Source organism: Raphanus sativus, chromosome 3 (assembly GCF_000801105.2).
Source record: "Raphanus sativus cultivar WK10039 chromosome 3, ASM80110v3, whole genome shotgun sequence".
NCBI lineage: Eukaryota > Viridiplantae > Streptophyta > Magnoliopsida > Brassicales > Brassicaceae > Raphanus > Raphanus sativus.
Genome location: NC_079513.1, coordinates 25,669,085 through 25,683,811, shown reverse-complemented (window position 1 = coordinate 25,683,811; position 14,727 = coordinate 25,669,085). Strand labels below are relative to the sequence as shown.

The following is a 14,727-nucleotide window of genomic DNA, read 5'->3' as shown; positions in this document are numbered from 1 at the left end:
CGAGCTACTTATGGAGAAGCTCCAGTGATAATTAAACAGTCGTGAAAGTTTCTTTTTTTTGATAGGGAGAGAGAAGAGTGAGGCGATCGATTAGGGTTTTGCGTTCGTCGGAATTTTCTATATTGATCGGAAGGTATGAGCTCGGTGGAGGCTGTGATAAAGTCAATCCAGGGACTATCAGCGAGCTCCAGGGACTTATCCGCACTTCACGATGTTCTGAAAGTAGCTAACGAGTCGCTCCGAGCCGACTCGGATCTTCAGCTTTCTACACTTGACCAGCTCGACCCCTCGAAGCATTCTCTCGGCTACCTCTATCTCCTGTGAGTTCCATTACTCTGAGGGATGAGCTTTGATCGATTCCAAGGAGGTTTATCTGTTCTTTTTGTTTACGTTTTGAATGTTTCAGCGACGTTCTTACGTGTGGTCCAGTGCCCAATGAGGTGGTTCTGTTGATTGCTCGGTTCATCAACGCTTGCGATGCTGTGCAGATTCGTCTAGCGAGCGAGAAATGTAATCTCATCTCTCTGTGTTGTTATCTTTAGGGTTGATGATGATGTTGTTGTTTTGATGCTTGCAGTTGTTTCTCTTTGTAAGAGATTCAAAGACAAAGTTTTGGAGCTCAGAGATCCTTTACGAGGGGTGGCGCCACTGTTGAAAGCTGTTCATAAGGTTCAGGTCTCCACCAAACGTTTGACTGCGTTGCATCCGGATTGTCTTCAGCTGTGTTTGCTGGCGAAGTGCTATAAAGCTGGTTTCTCCGTTCTTAGTGATGATATCTTGGAGGTTGACCAGCCTAGAGATTTTTATCTCTATTGCTATTATGGGTAAGCCTAGAGATTCTCGTTCCTGACACCTATGTTAATATACCAGAAGTAACTTATGATCTATTCTGCACTTTTTGTTAGGGGAATGATATGCATTGGGTTGAAGAGATTCCAGAAAGCATTGGAGCTTCTTTACAATGTAAGGCGTTCTATTTACTTTTTCACATGTTTTTATTATCCATCATAGACTTGTGCTTTAGTTTTGACTTGATCGAAGTGCGTTTTCCCAGGTTGTCACTGCTCCAATGCATATTGTCAACGCCATAGCTCTTGAGGCGTATAAAAAGTACATATTGGTGACTCTCATTCACTCTGGACAGGTGAAGGCTGCGTTTATGTTTCGATTATTTTGTTTATCTAGTTTTCTGTCGTGGGAGGTGTCGTATTCCATGAGCCTGCTCCATTGGATGTTTTGAGTAATGTTGGTTTCACTAGTTTTAACCTATTTCTGATTATTTTCTCTTCTAGCATTGGTTTATCTTGTGACGTTCTTATAAGATTGTGTTATTTTAACTTGTGCAGTTTAGCGTCAACCTCCCCAAGTGCGCTTCTTCAGCAGCTAAGACTCACTTCAAAACCTGGTGCACAGTACGTTTGAACCCTATCAATTGTGCATTTATCAATTTTCTACGTTATGACGTCTTCATTTTGCCCATATGATGAGTTCTTTTCAGTTCAATCCAGTGGGGTTTTCAGCTGCTTTGTACCCTATACTAGCTAGATCTATATTAAGCTTATAATTCTACCATTCACTCTTTTCTCAGCCTTACATTGACGTGGGTATGTGTTACAACGACGGGAAGATCAGTGAACTAGAGGCAGTTGTTGTGGCCAACAGCTCTGATTTTGAAAAGGTTAAATCTCCCATAAACTCTCACCACTGATATTAATCTTCTTCATTCACTCTATAGCTTGCATTTATTGATCTTCATTTACCGTTTTACCCCTTTCTAGGATAAGAACCTTGGATTAGTTAAGCAAGCAGTGTCATCCCTATACAAGCGGAACATTCTGAGATTGACTCAAAAGTACTTGACCTTGTCGCTTCAAGATATAGCCAACATGGTCCAACTTCCTAATGCTAAGGAGGCGGAAATGCATGTGCTCCAGATGGTACTGTATCTTTTGTGTCCCACACTGTTTCTTTTTTCCGAAGCTAGCTTTATAACTATATAACCATTAAATTGACAAATATGATGTTTTCTTTGCAAACTTGCAGATCCAGGATGGTCAGATACATGCCCTTATCAACCAGAAAGATGGAATGGTCAGATTCCTGGAGGACCCTGAGCAGTACAAAACAAGTGAGATGATAGAGATAATGGATTCTGCCATTCAAAGGTCAGTCTACAAACCTAGTACTTTACTGTCACATGGAATAAATTGATAGAGATACGAATTAATTGGTCTGAGTAGAAATAGCATCAAGTAAGCTCTGTGTTTATATGGTTTTCAGGAAAATTAGGCTGTCGAAGAATCTCTTAGACATGGATGAGAGCTTGTCATGTGATCCTTTATACTTGGGAAAGGTAATTAAATGCCATGTTTTATAGACTGTATTGTCCTGGAACCTAAGTTTCTCGGAGTAAACCGTTGACGATTTTATCTCAGGTTGGAAGGGAAAGGCAAAGGTATGACTTTGGAGACGATTTTGATACTGTCCCTCAGAAGTTCGCTATGTAAACCTGAAGGAACAAAACTTGGCTCAAAAAGACAGACAACGTATCTTTGTTCTTTTGTGTTGGTTATGAAGTTTCATAATTTTTTCCCTCACAATGGCCAACAAGTAGAGAACATTTTGTACCGCAGCTAATCTTTATCATTACTTAAAAATTGCGTTGTCTCGTTTGCTAAACTGCATTATTGATTGTCCAGAGAGGACACAGCTATTTTTTCTGCGTGTCGTTTTTGGTAAACCTGATAGGTAGTCCTACTACCGTTGTGTTTTGGTGTTTGCGCTAGTTTACGGCCCATAAAAGTTAAAAAGCCTTTTCCGTCGCGCCATTTTTAATAGTTTTTGTAGAAGCCTATGTATGGTCCACTGGGCTTCCGACGACGGAGTCTTAAATTTGAAATGTGTCAAAACTCTGTTTTTATTTTATTTTAACTGAAAATTAGTGCGACTTTAGTATCCTAAATTCGACCAATATCTTGCAAAATTCTCTCTAGAGTCTTTGATTTTTAATTCAGGGTCAAGTTCACCAAGAGCGACCAAAATTCTTGGAATTTTTCATGTTTTTTTTTCTTATCTCGTAATTTTTCCACAATATTTTTCGTTTGCAACATTGAATACAATTATCAACCATTTTAACTCACTAAGCTAAAATGGTCAAACAATTATTGAAAGACTAATTCAAGGTAGCATTCTTTGTTACGTTCCCAAATTTAAGTTAGCTTTTGATTAACAAAAACAAAAGATCTCAGCTTCAAAAATGAATGCAACCAAGATGTGCTAGTAATGGATTCGCATAATAAAATAATGCATTTATAGAGCTGTCTTTATGCCATACTAGTAGTCCATGATTGAAACACAATGAAATGCCATTTAATAGTTTCGGAATCTCGTTCCACAAAACTTACATAATCGGTGAAGAACAAAAATATACACAAAGAAGAAGAAAAACTTTAAGCTAATGTTTAGAGATGTCAAACAGGTTGATCCGTCCCGTCCCGTCCCGTACCGCAGCGGGCTCATCTTTTTGCGGGTCACGGCGGGTCAGGCCCGCGCGGGCTGCGGTCTCCAAAAGGTCGTCCCAAGCCCGTACCGCAAATTGCATACTCCTTTACAGGCTGTCCCGCGGGACATACGTTAATGTAATGTATCCGATCATGCTTGACACTGCAGGCCGCTCCAGAACACTTCCTGATGCTGCATGCCGCTCTAAGATGCCTCAGGCTGCTCCCCTACATAACCAAGTTCACATAATTAATATACATGAAATGTCTACAATGCAAATTCTTCAAAATTTGTAATATATTATGCATATTTTCTCTATTAAAAGTGCATATAGAACATGAGATGATTATATATATATATGAAGTCATAACCAAACAAAAAGTGCATGTAAAAATGAGATGTTAATGTATATTCTATTCTATTGATGTAACAAGATAACAATGATAAGTAACGAGAGAACATGAAGAATAAAATACATATCGAAGAAGGCTCTAATCAGTAACAAGACTAACTGTTTCAGCTGAACGACATCATTGTTATAGAATTAAATAGCTTAGTCGATCAAGGCTCTAACCATAGCTTATTCTCGTTACCGCTTTGATCAGAGCTTAGTCTTGTTCATGTTATCTTAACCAAATAAAATAGTTATAGTTAATTTTGTCACACTCAAACATATTTACATACATACCAATTAAAGATAATTTCAGAATATGTTTTTCATTAGCTTATAACTCCTAAGTTCATAACCAATTTTTAGTTTTAATGAATAAAAACTAAATATAATCAAACACCAAAACTAAGCTGCTAATCCCAAAATTAATTAAAAACACCAAATTAAAACACTAATGGAGCTCAAAACATCATCGTCGGAGCTCGAATCATCATTGCTGAAGCTTTTTTCTTTTTTCAGAGGAAAGTCATATAAATTACCTTTTTCACTCTTTTTTTTTTTGAGGTAAAACAAGAATTGAGGAGGAAAAAAATGCGGGTCTTTGTAATCCCGCAGACCCGCATCGTCCCATCCCGCAAAAGACCCAGTCCCGCAAAGACCCGTCCCGCAAAGCCCGCTAATTTGCGGGTCTGTAAAATCTCGGCCCAATCCCGTCCCGCGACAGTTCTTTACGGGCCAGACCCGCGGTCCAGGTCCATGATTGACATCTCTACTAATGTTACGTATGTAGAACAAGAACGTACAAAACTGAAAAAGCGAGACAGAACTTTCCGAGTTACAGTAAAACGCGTTGCAGCTGATAACTTTCTCCCTCTCTCATACCAATAGGCAACGACACTTCATCCACAATCGTCTCTCTCTCTCTCTCTCTCTCATCATTTTAATATTCTCTGTAAATTACTCGAAATCAAAGAACTCAGAAACTGGGCTTCCGATCAATTTTGACTCTTTCTCAATCAAATTCGATCTCAGTCTCTCCGTTCAAATTCAAAATTGGAGGGAGAAAGCCCTAAAAGCGAGAGAGACCCTGCGTGTTCCCAATGCCAAGCGTAGCTGTGAAACTCTACAGCGTCTTCTTCAAGCTACTCCTCAAACACCGTCTCCAGAACCTCATCTCGATCTCACCTCACCATGTGCCATCCGATTCATTCGGAGTCTCCACCCGATCCGACGAATCCGTCTCCGCCGCGAACCCTTCCTTCTCCGACGGCGTCGCGACCAAAGACATCCACATCGATCCGATGACCTCTCTCTCCGTACGCATCTTCCTCCCCGAATCCGCCCTCTCCTCCCCAACCGAGCCCAGATCCGCCGATCGGAGACACAGCCACAACAACGTCCCTCCTCCTCTCGATCACTCCTCCTCTCCGCCGGAGTCTCGGAGGAACAGCTACGGAGGCGAGAACCTAGAGCCTTACGGAGGGTACGCGCCGTCTCCGAAGAGGAGCTCGCGGAAACTGCCGGTGATGCTGCAGTTTCACGGCGGGGGTTGGGTGAGCGGGAGCTCGGACTCGGCGGCGAACGACTTCTTTTGCCGGAGGATCGCGAAAGTGTGCGATGTGATCGTGCTGGCCGTGGGGTATAGGTTGGCCCCGGAGAATCGGTACCCCGCGGCGTTTGAGGATGGTGTCAAGGTGCTGCATTGGCTTGGGAAGCAGGCTAACTTGGCTGATTGTTGTAAGTCTTTGGGTGGTGGTAATAATAATAACAATCGGCGTGTTAGTAATGGCGTTGAGTTGAAGAAGATGAATGGTCAGCAGGGACATATTGTTGATGCGTTTGGTGCTTCTATGGTTGAGCCTTGGCTCGCTGCTCATGCTGATCCTTCCAGGTTTGTATCTTTTGCTTTAGACAGATTTAGCAAAGATTAGATCGTTAGAATAGTTTAATTGTTCTGCGTAGAGCTGGGTTAGATGGACTTAGATAAGCTGATCTTCCATTGCTTGCAATCTCAGATCAACAGCTGTTTGCCTCCTTATGGTTTTTTAACACAGATTTTGTTAGCTGTAAAGACAAATAAAGTATAAATATTTAAGAGGTATTATTAGCTAGAGACACCTAAAGTAAAGCTGTAATCGACCATAGAGTGAGTTGCTCTCAAGGTTTTGAGATGATGTCCACTTTAAATATTTGGGTTTTGATGTGTTTATGAAACGCTTATGTTTGCTGAACTTAGAACACGCTTTGGTTTTAGATTGTTTCAGCAATTTATGGAATTTAGACCAGTTACGGCAGATGAGATGTTTCGAAGTGGCTATAGGATTAACTAGGAGCAAAAGCTCTAAGGAGAACTAGTTAGATACACTTATCTAGCTTTGTAACTTCATATCAAGTTGTGTTTCTCAACTTGTTCCATTTTTTTACTCTTTAACACAGATGTGTTCTTCTGGGGGTGAGCTGTGGTGGGAACATAGCAGACTACGTAGCTCGGAAAGCAGTGGAAGCTGGGAAACTTCTAGAGCCGGTTAAAGTCGTTGCACAGGTTCTAATGTACCCATTTTTCATCGGAAACAACCCAACACAGTCCGAGATAAAGCTGGCAAACTCCTACTTCTACGATAAGCCCGTCTCTGTTCTCGCCTGGAAACTCTTCTTACCAGAGAAAGAGTTCGACTTTGACCACCCGGCAGCAAACCCACTAGCCCATAACCGCAGCGGACCGCCTCTGAAGCTAATGCCTCCAACTCTCACAGTAGTGGCAGAGCACGACTGGATGAGAGATCGAGCCATTGCCTATGCGGAGGAGCTTAGAAAGGTAAACGTAGATTCTCCGGTTTTAGAATACAAAGACGCGGTTCATGAGTTTGCAACGCTTGATATGCTTCTCAAGACCCCTCAGGCACAGGCCTGCGCCGAAGATATTGCTATCTGGGTTAAGAAATACATTTCTCTACGTGGCCATGAGTTCTCTTACTGAGAATCTTATCCTGTTATTATTATTATCATTCATTCTCTTCCTTTTTTTTGTATGTAGCAGCAAGATTTTGTGAATAGGATTATAGACGACTTAAGATTATGAATCTTCTCTTGCAAAAGTCATCAATTTTATTCATTTCTTGGGGTTGTTCTATGATGTATATGTACGATTTTTGAATAAACCATTTTGGTTCGATTATATTTTCAGGTTTGTTCTTGGTTTGACATTAGAAACACTAAAGCTTTCAGCTTCCAACTTTCTATGGAACTTAAGATCATGAATGATGGATGGAAGATATGGAACAATAACAAAGCTGGAGATTAGTCTGGAAAGGGCTCCATTCGAACCAAGTTTCAGGAGATTACAAAATCACATTTTAGAACAGAGAAAACTAGAGACAGAACAAAAGAGTATTATTACAGGACATCCAAGATTCAGATGAGTTGGTTACTTGGAAACTTTCTTCTTACCAGCAATAGCAATCTTCTTGCCTTTAAGAGTTCTACAGTTGTTCTTGGTTCTCTGTCCACGACATGGTAACCCTTGGATGTGCCTTACACCACGGTAACACTGTATCTCCTTCAACCTCTTGATAGCAAGCGCATTGAATCTCCTCTACACAACCACACAAAAGTAAAACAATCCAACAGTTCAGTCTAAAAGTTATTCTCCAATCTCAAGAGACAAAACTGTTACTATGAGAACATATATACCAGATCACCCTCGATCATGTACTTGGAGACTTCATCACGAAGAACGATGAGCTCTTCCTCAGCCATGTCTTTGGTGATCTTGTTCTCCATCTGGAGATCAACGAGGATCTGGCGAGCCCTAGTTCGACCAATCCCATGAATGTACTGGAGAGAGTACTCAATCCTCTTGTTACTCGGAATCTCCACACCTCCCACACGAGCACATCTGATGCTCAGACTCTGCTTCTGAAATTCAACACAAAGAGGAATCAAAGTCGAGAACTTCAATCACAACAACCTTACGCTAGAGAGAGAGAGAGTCTTTTGAGAAATGATTATTACATTGGGAGCGTTAGTAGGTGGCAGAGCGAGAGTGTTGCGAGTGAGAGGACTGGATTTAGTCCAATTGCAAATGAGGGAGAGGGAGTGGGCTACGGGCATCGCAACCATCTGCGCCATTGTTCTCTCTCTATCTATCCTCTTCCTTCGTGTTTTTTTGAAACTTCAGAGGCGAGGAAGAAGATGAGCCAAACGGATAAGGCAGACGTCGAATCATAAGAAACGCTTATTGGGCTTTTTAGCTTTTGTTTGAGTTAGGCCCATTATTATTATTATATCGTATGGTCTGGAATGAATCAATCCCCTTTTTTTCAATGTTTGTTCAAGTGGAAGAAGGCTACAGCACTAGTTAACACATGGAGAGAAAGAGTCGGAGAAAAAGAGATTGTATGTATAAGAATGGTTAGTGGACAAACGCAAAGTCAATACCTAGAAGAGAAAAAAACAGGCATGCTTACACACCCTTTGCTTTGTTGAGTCATCATGCCCACAATTACTTTGATTATTTATTCAATTATCTTATGTCTTTTGAGTGAGTATAAGGCTACAACATCAATTAAAATTGGCGAGAAAGAGTCGGGTATAGAGAGAGAGATTGAATAACAATGGTAAGTGGATACAATGCAGAGTCAGCGGAGAAGAATGAGTCTTGTTACTATTGAGATGGACGGACATTGAGAAGAAACGAAACACTACTTGTTAACGTTACACGTTGTTACTAGAGTTTAAGTTGTCTAGCTTTTATTCATTTTGCTATCATTTGATTCAGTAGAGTCTGTACTTAAAAAATGTGGCTGCAAAATTTATCATTCTGGTGTTTTCTTTTTTAATCTTGTTCGTGATGCTTGGAGATATTTATTATACATGAAACTTATATAAAGAGCTTGTCATTATTCTAGTAGCTGAAATAGAGATACTCATTGGTTGCATAACCAATGTCTGAAACTCGGTCACTTTTAAGTTTCTAAAACACCCTTTATGTTGCTGAACCATGCCCATAATTGAACTCAAGGCCTGCCTGCCTTTCATTATATTGTTTTGATAGGCTCATTACATTCATCTTTACTTTGGATATATATTTATGCTTTATACTTTTATACGAGTTCAATGCTATAGAATTAACTAAAGGCATTTAAAAAGTCCAAGCTAACGCATGCTTAAACGTCTTTCTAAAAAATTATGAAACACAACATGCCTCAACGAGCCATTATAATTCACCGGCGAGATGATCTGGTATAAATGAAGAGAATTTGATCAAACATAAAACGAGAAATTTTTGTTATAGATAGTAATTATTGTGATAGATAGATACAGAACATCACAGTCTTTGTTTGTTATGAACAAACAAAAAACAAGGAAGACATTAAATTTTTAAAATAGTTAAGAACTCAGGAGAGCACACACTCGGAAAATGAATGGAAACACATCTTAGAAGACGAAAGACAATGCACCGACAAACACGGTGGCGATGTGCTGAGGATATGCGGAGAAAGTGGCAGCACTTGGAGCCGGAGCACCTGGAGCTGGAGCCTGAGGCATCGGAGCCATAGCCGGACCATGGTGGTGCCCGGCGTGTGACTCGGCAGTCATGAACAATACGGCCAAGACAATGCATACGAAGGAAAAACGGATCAAAGAACTTCTTGCTGCCATTTGAATTCTTTTTTTCTCCTTCTTCTTCGTCTTTGGTGACTTCCTTTGCTGTTCTCTGTGGGATCTATCGAGAAAGGGGACTCAATTTATAGAGAGTGAGTGTTTGTACTAAAATGGTTAGTATATTTAAGTCAACGCATAAGAACGAGTCTTGCTGTCGAAATGATCATTAAGTCATTATCATTACATGCTAATCGCTTAGACATTTAAAAAAAAATGAAAGGACAGAGAGGTGAACGTGGTGATGCGTCTGAATTTGTTAGTGGCAACCATTTATATATGTAATATATTTGGTTCGTGTTCATCATAACGAGGAAAGTGTCTTGTCTAAACCAAATAGTTTCGGATTGGTTGGGGATCGATTATAGCTCAACCGGTTTTGTTAAACTGATACCAGAAAGCAATTGCGGTATGTGCATTTTATGAGGCCGGTCTGCTTTTTGGTTTACGATGTGGTATATAAGATGAGATAGTATTGGTTTAGTATAGTTTAGTTTCATGGCTGATTTCACCCACCAATAGAGTTTTCCAAGTTCTGGCAACAAGTTGAAACTAATGGGCTACAAACGTAAGCTTGTTTATTAGTGGGCCTAAAGTTGACGTCTTTCTAATTATGGTCCCTCGTATTATTACTTTTCTGACCCATCCCTTTATACCTTTTAGCCAACGGTCCCTCATGTATTTAATACTGTATATTAGTCTAAAATGTAGTTCAGTTCAGTGAACCAAAAACAAAATCGAATATTTGGTTAGCTACAATCTTTTTTTTCGTCAAGATTATGATGCACCTCGCAAAAGATAAGTAATTAAATATAGTTCTTCTGTTGACTAAGGCCGTATAAAGTCACATAGTACAAACAGTAGCTTAATACATAATACAAACAGTAGAATATAGTTTTCTATAGTAGTTTGAGGCAAAATGAATGTTCACACATACCATTATGAGGTATAAGGGATTAAGTTTTTAATAAAGGAAAGAGGAATAATACAATTTAGATGAAACATATGATCGTTTTTCTTTTAAATCATTTGGTTTGTAGTTCACGATTAAATAGTAGATTATGACATATAGCCTAATAAATTTCAGTATTGTTTTATAACATATGCTTAGATAGATTTTTATATATTTGATCCATATTTGATATATGCATATACCTTAGAGTACTCTGAGAATATTCCTTCGCGCATGAACGCGAAACCCCTCCAATTTTAGTATTTTTAATGCAATTTTTCCTGTTATTTACTTTTTACTGTGAAACTTATTTTAGTACGATTGAACATACCATTTCTATATAAACTATGAAATGAAAATAATACTTATATAGCTATTGCAAACTAGTTTATGGTGAAGTATTGATATAGTGTTTTGAATATTTACGTTAAAAGCTGGGGCACCAATTAATGTTGGAGTATTTCCACTACACTTTCAGTCACTAGACACTAGTATATACTCACTCCTTATCATTTTAAGTGGTGTTTAGGAATTTTAATTTTGTTTCATAATAAATAATGTTCTCACAATTCTAAATAAAATTTAATGTCATTTAAAATTTGTGACTAATTATAAAATATTGTATTTTTTCATTGTTTGAATTAGTTGTATTTTATATTATCAAAATAATTACATAAAATTTTAAATTTTCTTAATTTTTGTTCAAAAACCTTAAACAACTCTTAAAATGATACAAAAGGAATACATCTTAAATAGCAACAATTATCTGTTTTTTTATCAGCTTCGGGGTATGTAATTTTTGACCCAAAATATTTTTTATTAAAAGCATTTGTTCCAACCAGTTTATCTTATTAATAACATAAAATATTATTACAAACATGTTTTCTACTTTTCTTAACTGAGAACATTAAACTTATAATAACCAGTAAACTTATCTTATAGCAAACGAATGTAAATATTGACATTCTATATTAAGCAAGTTGCCTAATCATTAAATCCACAGTTAACAAATGATGACGTAAAAAAGTGGAGGCATCAAATGTTCACAACAACTGTATTCAAAATGTTTACAGAAAATAATTGAAAAATAAAAGATGCCTTGATGACAGAATAAGCACAACGTTCGGGAGGAAGGGACCACTAGATCAAAACAAATCTTAAACTGTTTTCTTTTAATCAAACTTAAAAAAAAACATTAATCAGTTAATTTATAGTAACCAATTAAAGTAAACATAAACCATTTACATATCATCAACTCAACAATAAGATTTTTTAGTTACAGTAAAGCAAACAAATTAATAACTTGCAATGGCTATATACTACTGCAAATTTTTTAAGTTAAAAGAAAAAACATAATGATCGCAAGAATTTATTTATAAAGTTCAAAAAGTGTAATTTATTTAGAGTTTATCAGTTTAAGTATTGCTTTAGCGCTGCTCACCCTTGGATAACTAATTGATTATAAGCTAAATCGAAATTTGTCGACATGCTCATATTATTCTAAAACAACCTCACATACTTTTCACTAAATCTTTGTTTAAGCGTCTCCGTAATCATTGTTTACTGCTTCACTTACTAGTGTTTTGCATAAACTTTGGATTTATTTGTCTTTTAGTCTGTAAGTGACCTGTCAAAAGAGGGAATCTTTGCCCTACCCAACTCACATCTTATTATTTATAGGTATTGCCCATGACTTGATTCCAAGCTCTCTTCTTTATATTTTCTTGCTAACACATAAACCTCTCTCGCTTTGCTTTAAATTAGCATTATAGCTATATATATATATGTATTACATTTGATACATATTAGCAAAAGAGAAAAAAGATCAATGGGGAGGAAACCTTGCTGTGAGAAAATTGGATTGAAGAGAGGTCCATGGACTATAGAAGAAGATCATAGACTCATGAACTTCATTCTTAACAATGGCATCCACTGCTGGAGAATTGTTCCAAAACTCGCAGGTACTTATCTGTTTATCCATGCATAGACATGTGTATGCCATATATGCATTCATAAATAGGGTTTTTTTGTTTGTTTGTTTGACTAAAGTTTTTCTTGTTTATTCTTATGTTATTTTGTGTGTTTAATGTTTACGTGTGCATGAAGGTTTGCTGAGATGTGGTAAGAGCTGTAGACTGAGATGGATTAATTATCTGAGACCCGATCTCAAGAGAGGTGGTTTTACTGATGCTGAAGAAGAACGTATTATGGAACTTCACTCTCAACTTGGCAACCGGTATACGATAATTAATTTCATTATCTATCATATGTTTTCATTACTCTATATCAAACTATTTGAGAAAAGAAAATGTTCATTAAATATTAATTTCTTTATTTCATAAATTATGAGGAAAAAACTTAGTTGACGCATATACTTCTGCATGGTAAGTTGATTATGAGATTGAGACGTAATATAGAATGTTATTGATATAATCACGTTATATGCTGCTCGATTTAATTATGCCTGCGAGTTATTACATGCTTAATCAATGATTTGGACGTTGTAGGTGGTCTAAAATTGCATCTCATTTCTCTGGTCGAACGGATAACGAGATAAAAAACCATTGGAATACGAAGATCAAGAAGAAGATGAAACATCTTGGTTTAGATCCGGCTACGCATGAACCAATGAATAATATTACTTACCAAACGGAATCTAACCAGATAACAAAACCAAACATTTGTTCTATCACCAAGGAAGGAGAAGAAAACAAAGAACAGACTCTCAAAGATGAAGTAGACATTGGATCTCTGTTTGAAATGCAAGGCAACGAGATATCTATCTCGTCTTCTTCTTTATATAGTAATATTTCAAGAAGTGAATCTTCATCAAATTTCGCAGAAACTTCGATCTCTTTAGAGCAATGGGACTTGACCTATATGACGGATCCTTTGGTACCATGGGACTTCTTCACCAATCTTGATGATAATATTTTCCTTTAATGACAGAATGTGATATAGCATTGTAATATATCTATAAATATATAAATAATTTTATGTAATATGTAGCTTAGTTTCATGTATGTAAGATGTGTCGGACGAGCGATGATGTATATTTCCTCGAACAAGATGTATGCATATATATATTTCTTAAAGTTCAAACTATATATGGAGATAGAAATTGTAAAAGTCTTTATTTAACAAAACGGGTATAAAATATACCGCAAATGAATTCTACATGTGCAAGCAATAGCAATTCAATAATTTTAGATTAACTAATAGTATATATGATATTATGCTGTCAAAGTGTTTTTTTTTATAGTTAGGTGAATTAGGTCAATGCGGCCTTTCATGAAATGAAATAAACATATATATATATATATATATATATATATATATATATATATATATATAAAGAAAACTAATGAAAATTGACCAGTTTCAAAATTAACAATGAGTTCCAAATTATATTGTACCTACCTACTTTACAAAAATAAAATAAAAAGTACACCTACTTCATTCGAAAGCATGCATTTGATTTTCCTTTTCTTTTTTGAAGAAAAGCAAAAACAACCAAGTAATCAATTCTTCCAAAATTTCGAGAACTATATTTTATTTTTTTCTTAAGAAGATTTGATTTGATCGGGCCAACATAAGTTAACTTCAAAACATATTTTAAATCTTGGTGACTGTAGTTGTTGGGATAAAAGACAATGGCGACATTGTTGCTTCCGTCAAGTGTTTGGAGTTTTGCAATCATTGTATTAAATCTTATAATTATATTACTAGTTGTCTTAGAAAACTGAGTGCGATAAATTAGACTCAATTCTATTTATAAACGAATGAATATTTTTATAACAATATACTGTTATATTTACATTTCAATGTATTGTTATTAAAAAATATATAGTATAAGAAAATTTTATGTCCAAATTGAACTATAAGTCTTCAAATATAACTTTTAACAAAAAGTATGTAATCGTTAATAATAGTTTCTGTGTTATTCATTAATGACCATAAGATCTTCTTTATATACAATGATCATGAAGTCATATTCCTGATGACCATAAGATCTTCTTTATATACAATGATCATGAAGTCATATTCCTGATGACCATAAGATCTTCATTATATACAATGATCATGAAGTCATATTCCTACACAAAAACCTATTACATTCGAAATAAGTAAATAGCTATTCTTAATACAATTTTGTTTAAGATATGTTAATATCCCAATATCTTTCTCTCGAGTTGGAGCATACAAATTTTATATGTCTAAA

The 14,727-nt window shown here is 36.7% G+C and overlaps 4 protein-coding genes across 4 annotated transcripts; 3 read left to right on the top strand and 1 right to left on the bottom strand.

Moving 5' to 3' along the window:
• The first annotated feature begins 34 nt into the window (after nt 1-34).
• LOC108844908 (COP9 signalosome complex subunit 3) lies at nt 35-2,715 on the top strand. Its single transcript, XM_018618194.2, has 11 exons — nt 35-320; nt 407-510; nt 578-824; nt 906-963; nt 1,055-1,144; nt 1,347-1,412; nt 1,589-1,678; nt 1,779-1,937; nt 2,044-2,165; nt 2,281-2,353; nt 2,436-2,715. The coding sequence occupies exons 1-11, from the start codon at nt 136-138 to the stop codon at nt 2,505-2,507; spliced, it is 1,266 nt and encodes a 421-aa protein (XP_018473696.1). The 5' UTR covers nt 35-135; the 3' UTR covers nt 2,508-2,715.
• A 2,075-nt stretch (nt 2,716-4,790) lies between these two features.
• Nucleotides 4,791-7,065, top strand: LOC108844907 (probable carboxylesterase 16). The gene is made up of 2 exons (XM_018618192.2): nt 4,791-5,783; nt 6,329-7,065. Exons 1-2 carry the CDS (start codon nt 4,993-4,995, stop codon nt 6,867-6,869), a joined length of 1,332 nt encoding a protein of 443 aa, XP_018473694.2. The 5' UTR covers nt 4,791-4,992; the 3' UTR covers nt 6,870-7,065.
• A 101-nt stretch (nt 7,066-7,166) lies between these two features.
• Nucleotides 7,167-8,092, bottom strand: LOC108844921 (30S ribosomal protein S13, chloroplastic). The gene is made up of 3 exons (XM_018618206.2): nt 7,904-8,092; nt 7,583-7,807; nt 7,167-7,484 (listed from the first exon to the last, which is right to left on the bottom strand). The coding sequence occupies exons 1-3, from the start codon at nt 8,018-8,020 to the stop codon at nt 7,317-7,319; spliced, it is 510 nt and encodes a 169-aa protein (XP_018473708.2). The 5' UTR covers nt 8,021-8,092; the 3' UTR covers nt 7,167-7,316.
• Nucleotides 8,093-12,262: 4,170 nt separating this feature from the next.
• Nucleotides 12,263-13,608, top strand: LOC108844919 (transcription factor MYB20-like). Its single transcript, XM_018618204.2, has 3 exons — nt 12,263-12,466; nt 12,612-12,741; nt 13,013-13,608. Exons 1-3 carry the CDS (start codon nt 12,334-12,336, stop codon nt 13,446-13,448), a joined length of 699 nt encoding a protein of 232 aa, XP_018473706.1. The 5' UTR covers nt 12,263-12,333; the 3' UTR covers nt 13,449-13,608.
• The last annotated feature ends 1,119 nt before the right edge of the window (nt 13,609-14,727 follow it).